Below are 16,193 nucleotides of genomic sequence, written 5' to 3' on the forward strand. Positions count from 1 at the left end.
TATTATATTTTTGTTTTTTTTCAACGTATCAACCGACTAATCGCTATTATATTCAAACATAAAAATATTAAGATTTCAACATTATAAAAAATAGGCAAGATTTCTGGTTGCTTATTAAAGGAGTTCGGTCACCCGTTTACCTTCTAAATATACATAAAGCGTCAGGGCCTTAGATAACGCTAACTGACCTTTACCTACAGTATCGTCTATTCAGCGAGACACTTATGCCGCGACTATCCGTGCCTCGCGTATACCTTATACAGGCCTTCATGCAAGTCGAGTCGGGAAGATTGGTTCCAGGCGTTGAGCTCACTGACTTGGCGCACATAGTGACTCCACCGTGAGTCTAGTCCTGCCGTGGAAGTGCGACAGAGCGAGACGGAAATATCTCGGGTAACCATGCGAGCTGGAGAGAGCAGGTGAGATAATGAGCGCAAGCAGGAGGAGGAAGAGAGCTCGAGAGAGGGAGAGGACGCGTATACGTGAGCCGCGCTCGAGAGAAGCCCGATGTAGAAGGAAAAGGAGAGGAAGGGAGCACTCGCAGAAAGAGAGAGGCGAGCAACCAAGAGGACTGTCGGCCAATGAGACACCAAGCTAGCGATGACGTCGTCGTTGTCTCACGTCCAAGTCTCACCAAAAGTCTTCTCCGGGTACCAGTTCGTCCGCGGTCTCCCGGCTGGACGACGAAGAGGTCGTCCTTTCGACCATATCGCACCCACCCATCGTGGTCCCTTTTTTATGATTTCCTTTACCGCGCAGTGAAACACAAACTCAGCCAAGATTGGATCCTGGATACGCGGAAGGATTGAGGCGGAAGGAGGCTGCTGCTGTCAGCCATGGGGACGGGTAAGTTTTGGTCTCTGAGAACCGATCTGTTTCTCGCGCCTAACTTCTTCCGAATGTCCGGCTCCGAGATATCGCGTCTGATCTTTTCGATGGTTATCATTTTCACACCGTACACCCTAGTCAATCCTAGACGCCTTCTTAAGAAACGTCAGATCGATGGGAACCAAAAATTGTGAATTATGTTGAAATCTGTCGGATTCGCGTTGTGGAGTTCAATGATCTCTTTCGCGAGATGTTTGATTGGAGGTTTGATTGCTTGGTAAACGGTCCAACAGTACGAGACGCTCGGTCCATGTTGTTTCAGATCTTCTGAGAGAACCTCACAGATCATCAACGCGTTAAGAGTGGCTTTGGTCTCTTCGAAAGCTAAGGTCGAGCTTATTCGCTAACGTTAACTGGAATCATTCCGGGACTAGATCGTCCAAGGACGCGACTAGAGCAACATTCGTTAAACTTCGCTTATCCTTAAACTTGTTCTTCATCGTCTCGTGCGCGCTTAATATCGACTCTCCATATCGATTTTAAACGCTCTCAATCCGGAACAAGATTTACTGATTTTGACGCAACGTAACAATTGCGTATATTTCATCCTTAATGAAACGTATACTTTATCATTGATATTATTTTCAATCGATGCAATCGATATTGAGCTTGATAAAAGTATCATTTCACTTTCCTCCTCGAGTCGATTATTTTCTCCTCGAAGATTTCTGCGACCGTCCATTGACTTCTCTCACGCACTTTCATCTGGTCATTTTTGGTATCGGAATATTCATGTTAGCTTTTACTGAAGAAATGATCGACGAAAGAGTGTATTATATTTTGATCAAAGACTTTTTCTAAAAGAATGATGAATTTATTCGATTTATTGTTGGCTTCTACTCCGAACATTTTTCGCGAAGTGAAAATCTATATACTTTTGTCGCGAAATTAAACGTCTACTGGTATTACATCAGGATGTACATCGGTGCCGACCTTTAGCACATCCTTTAGGCAGATGGTGTCAAGGATGTGCACGAGGTGTGTTGGCGGCTCGATCAGAAATTATGCGGTCGTCTGAGCGTAACGCAAATCAGATGCCTATTTTTTTATACGCGATAGAATAAATATATACTTCTTTCCAATGCGCGGAGAGTTTGTTCACAGATAGACGATTTCAATCTGTTTGCCCTCCATATATATTTACCCTGATAATATCAATAGATAAAAACTTAAAAGTATTGAGCAATCGAGCGCGCAAGTAATATCTGCAGCCTTTCGTTCGCTCTAGAAAATGGTTGAAAGTAATCGCATCATCTGATATTTTGTATCACGCCGGTTTGTGCAAGCAGTTTAATCACTTTAGAAAGTGGTCGCAACGATATATATATGTATATATATATACCGCCGCAGACATTCGGTTAGTGGTCCACTTTAAAAAAAAAAGAAAGATAAATCCAACTTGGATTTAGTTGATCAATTAAAAATTCATGATGAGTCGTGACTAACGTTTTATTGGAATTGATTAGTTTCCGCTAATTAAATTATTACGGATATCACTCATTAATCCGATTGCTACACACAAATGTGAATGGAAAAATCGGTGTACAGAAAATAAGTTTGCATGACGTACGCCAGCCTTTCGGCATTTTGTTACAAGACTGTGTTGCGCAAAAATAAATGACGTAAATAAGATTATTTGAAATATCAATCGTAATTTTTTCTTTTTTTTCTAAACTCGGTGTCTCAATATTTACTGTTCTCTATATTAAATCCATATATCTACTGTTAATAAAATCTCTAGATATTTATCTTTGTTTTTATCTAGATATTACATATTTATACAGAACGCAAATAGAAATATAACGCTAAGAACAGGATATTAGATTGATGAAGTAGATAAAAGGAATGAAAAAAATAGCTTATTACAGTTTATTCTTTGCATCTCAAGATGATACGATATACTTCTCACATTGTATCACTTTTGTTGACACATTATATTAAGAAATTAGAACTCGTCCAGCTTGTCAATAGACAGATCTGCGTGATCTAAAAACGATCTCTACCTTCGTTGCTTTCAACAAGCGTGTTCCAAAGTGCAATGTGATGATTTCAAGCGAATATTTTCTTTGACAAGACAAGCATATCTTTTGCGGACCACGGATCCGGTTTTCATCGCGAGTGAGCCTGGGGATATTAAAGCCACTCGTGTGCAAAAAAGGCCGAAGAGGACAACTATTAAAAAAATTCAGGAACGAGTCGCGAGTGCAGCATTCAGTGAGTGAGCAATGAGACTTATCAAGAAAATCCGCGAAGTGACTAAGTGATCTCTAAGTGATTCCTTATGGAGTGTTTGATTCGCCGTTGCATCTCAAGAGGTAAATGCACGCATCTATTTTAACTCGCTTATTCTCGAATTATACGGATTATTAAAGAGTGCAAAAACGAAGCACTTAAATATATTTTTTAAAGTTTTATGTTTAAAACATTTTAAAAAATTTTATGAGTTTCTATGATTAAAATATTTAACAAAAAAAATGTTAATATATATATAGTAAAATTAATCAAACATATTTTATATCTTATTGTAATAGATATTAATATTTTTTATCGTGGTAAATATTAATCAGAGAAACTTTTATAAAATTCTTCCAATACCATATTGTCCCATGATCTTCAGAGTAAATTTAAAGAATAAATTCTCTCTGTGTTTATACAAATATAATTGACTAATAAATATTGGTAAATAAATATTTACCATATTACATTGAGAAAATTTAAGTATTTGCATTATCTCACTAATGCATTCGCAAATGCATTATATGTTTCATATGCGGTTTGTTGTTCGATGAAATCGATTACCGCTTTGTTTTCCGGCATCACTCAATATTACGTGTTACGATTGTCATTACCATTGTCGAGCGCAATGCACTTTCTATTACTTTGTCGATTTATTTAGCACGATTCGAGTGAGCGTGACCGTCGTCGTCGTCGGTTTAGATCGATAGCGAAAGGTTCGACATTACCGAGGTCGCGGTTGTGCGTATAGAACCCGCAGTTTTGTCGATTACAATAGAAATGCTGGAAATTAGTGTGGTCGAGTAAATAGACGTGATGGTCGATTAGCGATGTTGCGGTTTAATATTTTCTTTAACAAGAGAGAAATGATAGGCACAAATAATAGAAAAATTATAAATAACAAATAATAATATAAATAAAGATTATTTTTGCATAAACTTTACTTTTTGAGCAAATAATGCAATAAATTGAAATATTTCTTGAACCTTCTTTTTCACATAGATGTGATTGAATGATGTCAAGTTTATTAATAGAGAATCGAATAACTTTACATCAAAAAAATCTTTGGTCCAATTTAAGAAATATATTAGCAATTTAAACATATTTAAAAGAAATTGTTCTTGAAAAAATAAAAGATATTTACAATAGCTTATTTAAAATAATTTATTAATAAAATTTTATAATATTAATAATTTTTTATTATTTCTATTATTTCTTTTATCATATTTTTTCACATATTAGTATTTTGCTATTATTTATATGTTAGTGACATCTTTAAATATACAATTTTTTATATCGTATCCTATACATCTATAATATATATTAATTATAATGTGTGATATTCTATATAGCTATTTATTGTAGCATATAAACTTTACTTAAAAATTATATTTAACAAATGCTTAAAAAATAATATATAAATAGTTCAACACGTCACATTAATATCCACAATATATTGTAATAAGATAAAACTGTGTCGCAGACATTATTTAAAGTACTAGCTCCTTCAAATTACGTAGCATTACACTCACCAACTTTCTAACTATTATCGTAAATAAAAGCATCGTTATAAGTTTCGCATAGCATGTCCGACATTATTTCTTTCGTAATATGCTCACATTTAATGTCTTATTTAATCTTTTTAAGGGAAGTAGTTTACATTGCAAAGATTTTTTTAAAAAATCTATATGTACATGTGCTATATATGGTTCAAATATATTCAGTATTTATAATACTAATTTTCAAAAAGATAAACTTAAAACAAGGCGGTTAATTAAGAGTACTAAGGAAGTAGATGAAAAATGATTAAAATTAAGGGGTATGTATGATTATTCTCCTATTTAATAATAATATAATATGATACAATTTAAAATACAGAAAGCTAATTTCGTCAAAAATAAGCTGAGAAAAAATATGAATCAGAGAATTCATTAATAATGAATAAATTTGCTAATATATTCTCAGTTTACCTTTTTTCTACGAATAGTAAAATCGAAATATTTTATTGACTCGCGAATGATCCGGTTTAAATTTGGTGCTGACAAACGAACAGTTTGCGTAATGAAGTACATATTGCACGTTGCACGCGAGGCCGAGTTTAATCGCGTTCCATTGATCGAGGACCGTCGATCTGCATTCCCGTGCTGGAAATAATTAATAAGCGTAGCAGAGCCATCCTTGGTAGCATTTGATTATTCGTCTGCGGCAACTCGTGATTGCTCTTTCGTGGTATTGCGGTACGACACTTTCGTCGCCGAGGCGTCTTCAGGGAAATGCGATCTGTCATTACGATATCCATATATGGTTCCTCCAAGACTTATCGTTGACTTTTTTATAAAAATTCCAACGTCTCTCGTTCAAGTTTATTCAAATATAAAAAATATTATACTACGCGAATATATTGACATCTTATATTTCAAAATTAATCTTATATAAATAGTTTATATACACCTACGCGATTTAGAGTTTTAAAGATCTAACAAATCATTCTCTCTGTGTACAGTTTTTTTTTTATATTATTTTTTATCTATTAATATTTTAAAAACTAACAAATAAGTAAAATAAAATTTTTTTATGTTAAGAATTACAACTTAAGTTATTAGAAAACTACATTTTTCATTAAACGATTTTTTATAGAGTTTATGGAAATTTCCTAGAGAACTATATTTATTCAAAATTTAGTCGAAAATCGTACGTTTCTCGCCAAATCATTGTATCGTACATTTTTATCGTATGAAAATGAGGAAACTTCCGCGAGTCGTGATGCATCTCCGCATTTATTTTCTTCCACGACCCTTTAATTAATCTGAAAGCTGGAATCAACTCTGGATTGTGGATTGAGTTGATCAAAACTTTGCCCTACGGGTAATCTCCCGTCTATAGCTCGCCGGTAATCTTCGCCTGTACGACTCGTTATTATCTTGCTTCTTTCTCGAATAGATGACACAGTAGAAACAATATTTTATTTTTAATTTATTCTTTGTTACAGTGAAGTAATTGTCCCCATCTAAGTCGATAAAATAACTGCAGTTTCTGCACACAAAAAATTTATTAACTTTTGATTAAACCTTTCAACTAAATATTATTTTATTAATCAAACATATAAAAACATTTAAATTAAATGTAACATATACTAAACCTAACAAAACGTATATATTTGATTAAATATTAATATATATGCACAATTAACAAGATAAAAATTTAGTTAAAAGGTTTAGTCAAGCTAACAACATTTTTTAGTATGTATATCATAAATTTCAAAGTGTAATATTTCTCGAAGAAAGTTACCAAAATGCGTGAGAGATTGAAAGTATTTTCTCGCGATATGCAATTTTCTATTCGTTTAAAACTTGAATCGCGCTTTCGTCAACTTTGCGCCTTCGAAAGAGACGAAAGTCTATACGTGAAAGGGTAATTTAGCTCCCCGGCGATCGCCGAGAGAAAGACTGTATTCTCGTCATCGTGAGATTCCCGCGATTGTTTCCGTCGTGGCTGCATTCCCTGCGATCCGGAGCGGCCCTCTGAGGTCAGCGGCGGGTTGCAGTTGCAACGCGCTCCTTCTTCACTCGTTCTTCCTGCGAGATGAAGAAGAGCGGGATATATACCCACATATATATTGGTATAAATCCCGAGCTTGTAGCAAGACAGCTGCGGCATGTATTTTACTATTCTAAATCACGCGAGTGAGCGCATGCAGGTGCAAATGCACGCGTACGCAAATGCATACAAGTTTCGAGAAGGAGGGAGAGAACGGAGGAGTTGCTGCGGGGTCGTTATGGTTGATGGACGATCGGGGATGCTTGTATAACTCGGTATATATTCTCGGTTATCATATATGGATGCTGAACGAATAAATATAGTGGCAAAAAATTAATTACAATTTGAAGAAGTCACACTGCATCCATTTTTCTCTTCTCTCTAAAACGATTCGTGTTTAATACATGTCTCTAGGATTTATTTACAAGTTATAGATTATACGTTTGCCACATTCCGCGAATGGCGGAAGATTGCAATTAGCGAGTCTCTCTTGCAAATTTACACCGATCTACATGTTGCGCTGGAATTTAATTCTCCGGTGCTACATATACATCTACTTTTCACATTTTAATTTGCGACTTATGTATAGGTATGCACGCACCCTAATGCTCTTCGTAAAGTCTTAGAGCCGGTTTCAACCATGACGATTAACTTCAACCTTGATTTTTGCTCGATTCTTCTTCGTTCATTCTCTTTCTAGAACTAGGAAGAGATAATCCTCTGAATTTTTTTTCTTCACCGCACACATTCACGATGTGTCGTCCGACTCTCACCTCATATTGACACTGAACGCGTTCTTACATTTTAGCAAACAGACCGTGGAATTAAATATTTAGCAAGAAATGTTCAGCCGAAAGATGAGGAAAAAAAAGTATCACTTGACCTACGATCGCGCCAAGTCAAACGAAAGTGGTAAAACCGGCTACTAATGTGTAAAAATAACATTGAGTTTTATCAGACTTTGGTGAAGCAACGTAACATCTATAAATATAAAACAAAATATTGTAAAAAAAGCTTAATAAGTAAATTTGCATGACAATCTTGAAATTGCACGAAAGATAAGAAAATTATACACAGGGGTAATTTGGACCACCAGGTACATCGAACAGCTCCAAACGCTATTATACGATACGAGGCGATGAGGCCTTAAAAATTTATAATCCGTGAAAAATTCATAACATCATTATATCGTTGCCGATGTGATACGATAAGCTGCGAATCTCGACGGGACGTCTTGACTCGCGAAAAAAGAGCAAAGATCATGAACTATTTACCGCATTCCATCGAGGGTGGGAGATCGCAATTAGAGAAGTGTATCCCGAAGAAAACCTTCACGTCGACGTTTATCTCCCGCGCACGTACAGACACTTTCGTTTCTCTCTCTCTCTCTCTTTCTCTGATCCCGACGCGAGAATCCTCAAGGGCTATAAATAACAGAGGTAACCATGCACAGACACCGAAATATGCATTACAACCCTCTCGTCTCCCCCTCAATAATTTTTCCTCGACGTGTCGTTTACCTCCGGCGGTATATATTAAAATCATATTTTAGTTATGCTACCGTGTAATATATATGTACGCACGCGTAAGAGCAGGGAGGAGCTCTTACGGGATAGAATCCTATACGAGACGGCGATGATTAACCGTGAGGTCGATCGGTTATGCCGATGTCCACGTCAAGCCCCGCGAAAGTTGCCAAGGCGCGGTTGTTCATTGCCGATTATAGGCATCCTTCGTTCTTGAGGAAGGTGGAGGAACGGTGCTGTCTTTCTCTCTCTCTTTCCTGCTCGTTTAGAGAGGGAGAAAGGAAGAGGCAAGTTGCACGCCGTGTGCGTGACTACGTGTGAGCATCGGTAATGTCTGATCTTTCCTTTCCCCTTCGTCCTTTTTCGCAGAAGCATTTTTTTTGGTCACAAATGAGTACACCTTGTGACCTTCCATCTCGCATTCCATCGCCGCGTCGCGTCGGCGTGGGTAAAAAAGCCGGAGGATAAAAAGGGCCGCTCTCGTATCGTGATCACTAAATTATCAATCAGGTGTGTTCGAGGGATCACGTGTGCGCGCACTACAAACTTTATATATCATTATATCATTCATCCGTTCATTATGGTCCTGATCATTCGGACCATTTCTGCCGTGTTCGTCATTTGGAAATTTATTTTTTTTAATATAGGATTTTTTTACCATTTATTTTTATATACATTACAAAATTTAGCATTAACCATAAAAGGATCGTCAAAATTGTAGAAGAAGATTTATTTATATAGGCATAGGCGTCCGAAGAGAGGGCAGTAAAAAATCCAGCTGGAATTTATTTGCATATTTAATATAAAAAAAAATAAGGAAGAACAAAAAATAAGAAAGAAAAAAAATGTTAATCACACCTCTCCCTGGAAAAAAATCCTGTGGACGCCCAGGTTTATAAGAGCCTATAAAAAATGCTGATCTTTCTGTACAGTTAGTTGATGAAAAATCTGATGGCCTCTCTACCGGTGTACTTAAAGCCGCTATGTGGTAACGCAGGTTTCATTTTGCGATCGGATCGCTCGCGAGGAAAGTCACGACGGAAGAAAGAAGGAGCGTAGCCACCGAGATACATTTTCCCTCAGCGGTGCCTTCTCTCTCTCTCTCCTTTCTCGGGAGATCCGTCCCTCTCGCTCTCGGTTACGTCTCGGTTATTATACGCACCGCGGTCTTTCCACCTTGTGCTCCGCCGCCCAGAAGCGGAGTCTTCTTCGACCTCTCGCGGCCGCCAAGTTTGCAGGCGCCATTACTCGCTTCTCTTCCCCTACCTGGTTGTCCTCCTGCTCTGAACACCGCGCGTTCTTCCACAACGATCTTTCCTCGCATTATCCCTCGCCCTCCCTGTGTATATTCCACTTCTACTTCTACAACTATACTACTACTACTGCAACTCGCGCTTGCTTCTTCTTCTTCTTCTTCTTCTTCTTCGTAGTCTTCTTCTTATCTTGCTCGTCTCTACGAGTCAAGGACCGTTCTCAAGGAGGTCGCTCCTTTTTAACCGAGAGTATATGCTCTACACGCGGCCTTTGTCTCCGTAAATCGCTTTTACATAGAACATTTCGAATTAACATAGATGAGGTTGCTCGTGAAGATAGGTTTGTAGTCTCCCGAGTTCTTGCAACCTTTGTTTTTACCTCATTTTTTCTCAAAAATCCACGTCTTATTAATTTATAATCTATGCACTAAAATCATGGGCGTCAGCGGGATTTTTTCCAGAGGGAGGATGATTAACTTTTTTCCTTTCTTATTTTTTGTTCTTTCTTCATTTTTTTTTTTTTTTATTAAATATACAAATAAATTATCGCCTGTCTCAATTCCATGAAATATCATGTAAATTCAGTTTATAACATGTCGAGTTTGTTTAGATATATTTATTTTCTTAATTGTCTATTTGATAAACGAGCTGATAGAAAGGGCAGAATTTTTAATTGTCTGTAGGAACAGGAAGAATACGATAATCAATGACAAGATCTTCATCTTAGTAATATCGAGATGCCTTATCGAACACTTTATCTAAAGCTTGATCAGTAAATCTTGTAATCAGAATGATCGGAATGATTGGAGAACGATGTTCGATTAGTCTGAACCTGAATGAACAGCTGTAATTTATTATACTATACAAGATTAGATTTTTTTAAAGTTATTGTAATCGAAGAGATCGATTTCGGTATCGATATATTTATTCATTACATATATAGCTTTTTATATTTTTTACCTCGAAGTATATTTACGACTTAAATCCGAGAGAATCATAATAGAATCGAAACTGTGAAAGTGCTCGGAGCCAAAAGCGGCTCGGACATCCTGCAAGGGAACAATCTCGTTCATCTGCGCTTTATTACAGTCAGTAATTGTATATTTCCGAGATATTTCTACTTCGTTCTGTTTTCTTTCCCGTTTCCCTTATATGAGTATAAAAACTTTGTCGTACATTCGATACGCATCGGTAGTTAACTATAGGTTCTGGACAGGTACAATCTATGCTAGACAGGCCTCGCTTCGGGGGAATGCATCTTCGAGTGCAGTTGCGCATCGGTGAGTTAATTGGGCTTTAATCGAAGGACACATGTAGGGCGTGCACGATTCGATATAAGAAACGCAACGATTTACACCTGCGTGACGCGTTGAATTAACGATAATTAGCGTCGAATACAGGATATCTGAGTGTTTTTCTCTATTTATACTACTGTAGATTTCTAAATTAAAAAAAACAAGGAACAGCTCCAGTTTAATTAACAGATAATCTCTTGAAAATAATTAGATCTTTTCTAATTTATATTACATTTTTTTATTACCACATTTTCTAGTTTATATTGTACATAACATTTACATGAAGAAAAGATGCCGGTATTTTTATATTATTAATATAGCAATTTTTATATTATCAGAAGAATTTTAAGAGTTCTAAAAAAATTTAATAAATTTGTTATATATTGTATATTGCTTGAAATTTATATTACATATTTTGTATTACCACATTTTCTAGTTTATATTTTGCATAACATTTACATTACATGAAGAGAAGATACCGGTATTTTTATATTATTATATAAACAGTTCTAAAAACTCTAAAAAATTTAATTAATCCACATTAAATTGCTTGATATATTTATATGGCATAAAAGCGATCTAATATTCTGGTTGTAAAGAATAGCCAGGATGACGGAAATTCCTTTCTCACAACTTACAAACGGTGCTCGATTCCGCTTCCCTTGATCCCTCGTGAAAAGGGGGAGTTGGGGGAAGAATTGCTCGAAATTGCATAACGCTCTTCCGCTCGCGCGGATTCATGCGAATTCCGCGACCCGTTGATCGACGGCGGATTTTATCGTTGGCGCAAGGTATATATAAGCGATGATGATTACGGGCAGGTTGCGTAATTTATCTCAACGCACGATGTGCGTATATCTGATGGTCAATATAAGACCTCGCGCGAGTGCATTTGACGTTACGTATTATTCGCAAATCACTAGTCATCGCGGGCGAGCGCATGCACATCACAATCGTGACGCATTGTGGAAACGGTAAAACGGTGATTTTCGAGCTAGGTGATAATGACAAAAATAAATAAGCTATTTACATTCGAATAACTAGCTAGAGGACATTTGACGGATGATTAATCATTATCGTCTGTCTAACTGTAAATGTGCGGCTATATCTGATTGTTTGAGAAATTCTTCATCTGTCATTCAAATTTTATGCCGTCGTATATGAACGGGGGCAATTCCAAAACGGTGTTAATTACATCTTGCACTTCTCATTAAATGAAATATTTCATTGAATCAATGTTTCAAATGCGGAATTTATCAATATAATTAAAAAATATATTATTTATATATTATATATATATATAATTAGTGATATTATTTTGTTTTAATGATCGAGTGAGAGACTTGAACGCCTGTGTCCTAGTTTAAAAATATATACGCGAAACAGATGGAATCGTAAAAATCATATTTTCTATCTCTATATATTATCAAGCTTGTCAATAAAGAGATGAAAATTGAACATAAAATATTCTAATTAAACAAACGCGGAAATTCGCGATTTCCCGGCGAGGAATGCGACGCGATATTTATTTATATCTTTATTAATGCATTCTGCGCGACAAGGTAGCACGATAAATGCGACGCGATTACACGACGTACCGTGATGTAATTTCCCGCGATAATATTTCTCCACACGCATCTCTCTCTCTTCTAACTTACATATATGTGTATACACACACACACACACATATATATATATATATATATATATATATACATGTACGCAACGTAAAACGCGCACTCGCTCTCTTCTCCTGACCTTTCCACCTTTTAACGGTTACGATGCAATTATTTCAGCCTCGACACGAGACGGTGTCGGAGGGTCACGGCGCAAATTACTTTTCTCGAGTCTCTTCTGGAGTTTCCAAGTCGCGTTACGACGCGACCACGTACTCCCCATTACTCGGATAATTTGATTATTGTTTCATTGACTGCAGCCGTCACAGGGTCTACCGATAATGATCGCCTCGTCGACGACGATCCCTTCCGCTAGTCTTGTCTACGATCGGTCTTTATGTAGCCAAGAAGTGAGACTTCGTATATACGCGTGAGACTTATCGCGAAAGTTGCGAATAAATAAAAGTGTATGTGAAAAATTACTTTTCCTCGACAGGGAAAAGAAATACAAAATGGACGTTCTTTACGTTCGCTTCCTACATCGCGAATATATATTTATGGATAATGTCTTTTACAACACCGCGAACCTCGGAGCGGTTTCTTTGGACAAAGATAATTTGAAAAGATTTGATAGCTTTTTTATGTCGAGTCTTTAATTATGTATCCTGATGAGAAGGAGAAAAAGAGAGTGATAGTGTTGAAAAAAAAGTTACGCTTCCGTCAATATACATATATATAATATCTTATCATGTTTGCATTCCAAGTAAGAATATTGATACATATATAATTAATTTTTATATACTGCTACGATCTAAAAATATCAAGATAGATGATATAATTGTATAAAAAGTGTTTCGTTTTACATAATTCCTGATTTGATCTTTGGATATATATCTATATATTCTGCAATTATTCTCTTACCGCCCAAAGCTCGTTGTATGCGAGGAAGGGTGTACTTATGATACTTTTTTTCGTACATCAAGATTCAACCGCTGTTCTGACGGAACAGGTACATCCTGGGCTCTCTGCTATAAAGTTAGATTACATTCCTAATTCCCACTATTTGCATGTTACTTAACGGGACAATCTATACGCAAAATGCAACATTGTAAAGAATACGGCAAATGGATGTTTTCTAACCATCTTCGCTGTCTTATAGACGTGAGATGACCAATAATTTTCGTATCAAAAGATACGATAAGTGGAGAGTGTACCCACCTCCTCTGCTACTGCAATTATATCTTATAACGAGAGGGAGAATCAAGGGGGCTAACAAGCGAGAGTACATCCAGAGATAAAATTAATAGAGTGGATTTACGTTGTGTGTTGCCGATGTATTGTATATATATATATATATATAAATATATATATAGATAGATAGATAGATAGAAGAAGGAGAAATAATAGCGCTACCGGTATAGAGCTTTCTCGTGGAAAAATATCTTACTATATATGCCGTTAAAACGGTGAATTTTCGCAAGCGCGGCAATCAATTTGCCGACTCGACACAATGGACAACACGTGTTAGACGGCATGCGGCAAAATTGCCGTAATTTACCGTTTTGCACTAGTCATCTACGTATATATCTACGCGCGTTTTCTTACAAACCAATAATAACCAGTCATATTTCCTGGCTGGCTGGCTGGCTGGCTTGTCTTGTACGCGCCTCGTCGACCGATGATGCGAGAGAGAGATGATCTTCTCTAACATTCCATGCATATATTTCCGCGATCGCGCATCGCCTGTTGTTCACGACGTGTATAGGTAATTCCCCCATGACTCACGTTTCCTTTTAACTATCGCGTAAGGTCTGCAATTACATAAACAATACATATAATCCTCATAATCAATACCAGACGCGATACTGCTTACGAGATAATTTCGCTCCAACGAGTCATGTCCAAGGTACAAGTTGAATTTATGTCTTTACTTAGCGTTGCGTTATTACGAAACAAGAATGCTTCTTCTCTTATTTAAGTCAATAGCATACTGTACTTAACGTGTTGCTAATTAATATCATGAAAACGTTGCTTATATCTCTCGCTCAACGATTTTCCTCGTGAGAGAGAATTTTGTTCAAACGTCAAACGTACTTTTTTTTCCCTCGGAAGTTATATTAGTAGCTAAAGTTATATTTAGTGTATGACAGTAAAATCACAACGCCCGATCGATTACGCAAGTCTCGTGTGCTTATCCTTAACTGGACATGCGTCACTCCGAAGAGTTCAATGCTTGCAACAGATCGCGCGTGTAGCCTCGCAGCTGATTACACTCCTGTCACCAGTCTTCCCATGTTTAGGTAGAACATCCGTTAGCGCACGTTTATGTACGTGAGCGAGAAGAAATTTCTGCGAGAAGTCAAATGATGTAAATCAGCTCTAAATTCCGTGCATCTTACTGCAAATACTGCACTTATCTCTCTAAAACTTTTTTCATTTATTTTAATCAAGTTTCGCTTTTTCCCCCCGATGAAATAAGTGTTTTCAGCATCATTTCTCTGAAACATTTCTGAATCTTTCAAAAGATTCGTAAATAATGATTTTAAATGACACTTGCTGCAAATTCAGACATATGCACTGAAAACAAATTGTTAGCTTGACTAAACCGCTCAACTAAATACTATTTTGTTAATTGAATGTATATTAGTATTTAAGTCAATTATATATTATATGCATACATTTTGTTATATTTAATTTAAATATTTCTATACGTTCAATTAACAAAATAATATTTAGTTGAATGATTCAGTCAAGTTAATAAATTTTGTTCAGTGTAGCAATATGAAAAACATGACGATTTTTCATATTGTAACATATCCGTTATACTTCACTTCTATTTATAAGAGCATGGCAAATTCCCACACAAGGATGATCCGTTTGCAGTCCACGTCGTTTGTGGGATTTCAGCGCGTGGGAAAAAAGCAGTCGCACGTCAGCGGATCGTAATGGCTAATATAGCAATGAAAATTACGATGGAAACCGACATATTGTGTGTATTATTAAATGAAGACACTTTTAAAGCTGAGCAATCATTAACAAGGTAACCTTGACGAGCCACGTCTTGATTTCATCCAGACACTCTGACTTGCCGATTCATTAATCCTTATGTGAACGCTCTGGTTTAATAGCAGATATTCTTACTTTTTCCCATCTAATTATAAAAAAAATTATTACCATTATATATTTCTCATATATATGTATTATCCGTAAGTTATCGAAAATATTTTAGTATTCATAAATCAGTTATTTCTCATGTTTTTGTTATAAAACGTATGTTTTAATATTCCACGTAAGGAAAAATGCACATATATATATTATATATAGAATTTACAAAATTGCACATATTTTGAGATTAAAGGAAAACTGTTACTTAGTGCCATAATCATAACGAAGCATGCATCTTAGGCCAGCGATTAATTATCTTGCAAAAAAGTGTGCGCAATATAACACGAAACTTTTTAATGAGGTCGGCGAAGCGAAAAACCTTGGCTCTCTCGATCACACGATCCGTGCAGATATAGCGTTATGCGTCTGTCGGATCTTCGCTTTTCCGCTTCTACTTCCTGCGTCATTTTATGCCTCTCTTGCAGTGCCAATTTTTCAATGCAAAAAAAAAACTTTGTACATCAAAAATTGCAAAAGATTAATATAAATATAAAGATGCGCGGATCTTTTTACTTTTAAAAAATTGGTACACTTAATAGATCTAACGCTGCTTTCTAGAATCTTAACATGCAATTGCAAAATATCAGTCTTGCTAAAGGCGCGAAAATGAAAGTCTTTTGCTAAGGAAATTTCTGGCTTTAAGTTGAAAAGAAATACGTAAAAAAATGCGAGATCTGT

General features: G+C 36.3%; 1 protein-coding gene across 1 annotated transcript in view; it reads left to right on the forward strand.

Annotated features, from left to right (window-relative positions):
* Window positions 1–647: 647 nt before the first annotated feature.
* The window catches only part of dpy (fibrillin-like protein dumpy), a 100,821-nt gene continuing 85,275 nt past the window's right edge, over window positions 648–16,193 (forward strand). Inside the window, 1 exon segment of the mRNA XM_029308874.2 lies at window positions 648–846. Within this exon segment, the coding sequence (XP_029164707.2) occupies window positions 837–846 (10 nt within the window). The 5' untranslated portion in view covers window positions 648–836.

Source organism: Nylanderia fulva, unplaced genomic scaffold (genome assembly GCF_048542155.1).
Source record: "Nylanderia fulva isolate GAGA-0341 unplaced genomic scaffold, ASM4854215v1 Scaffold19, whole genome shotgun sequence".
NCBI classification, from domain to species: Eukaryota; Metazoa; Arthropoda; class Insecta; order Hymenoptera; family Formicidae; genus Nylanderia; species Nylanderia fulva.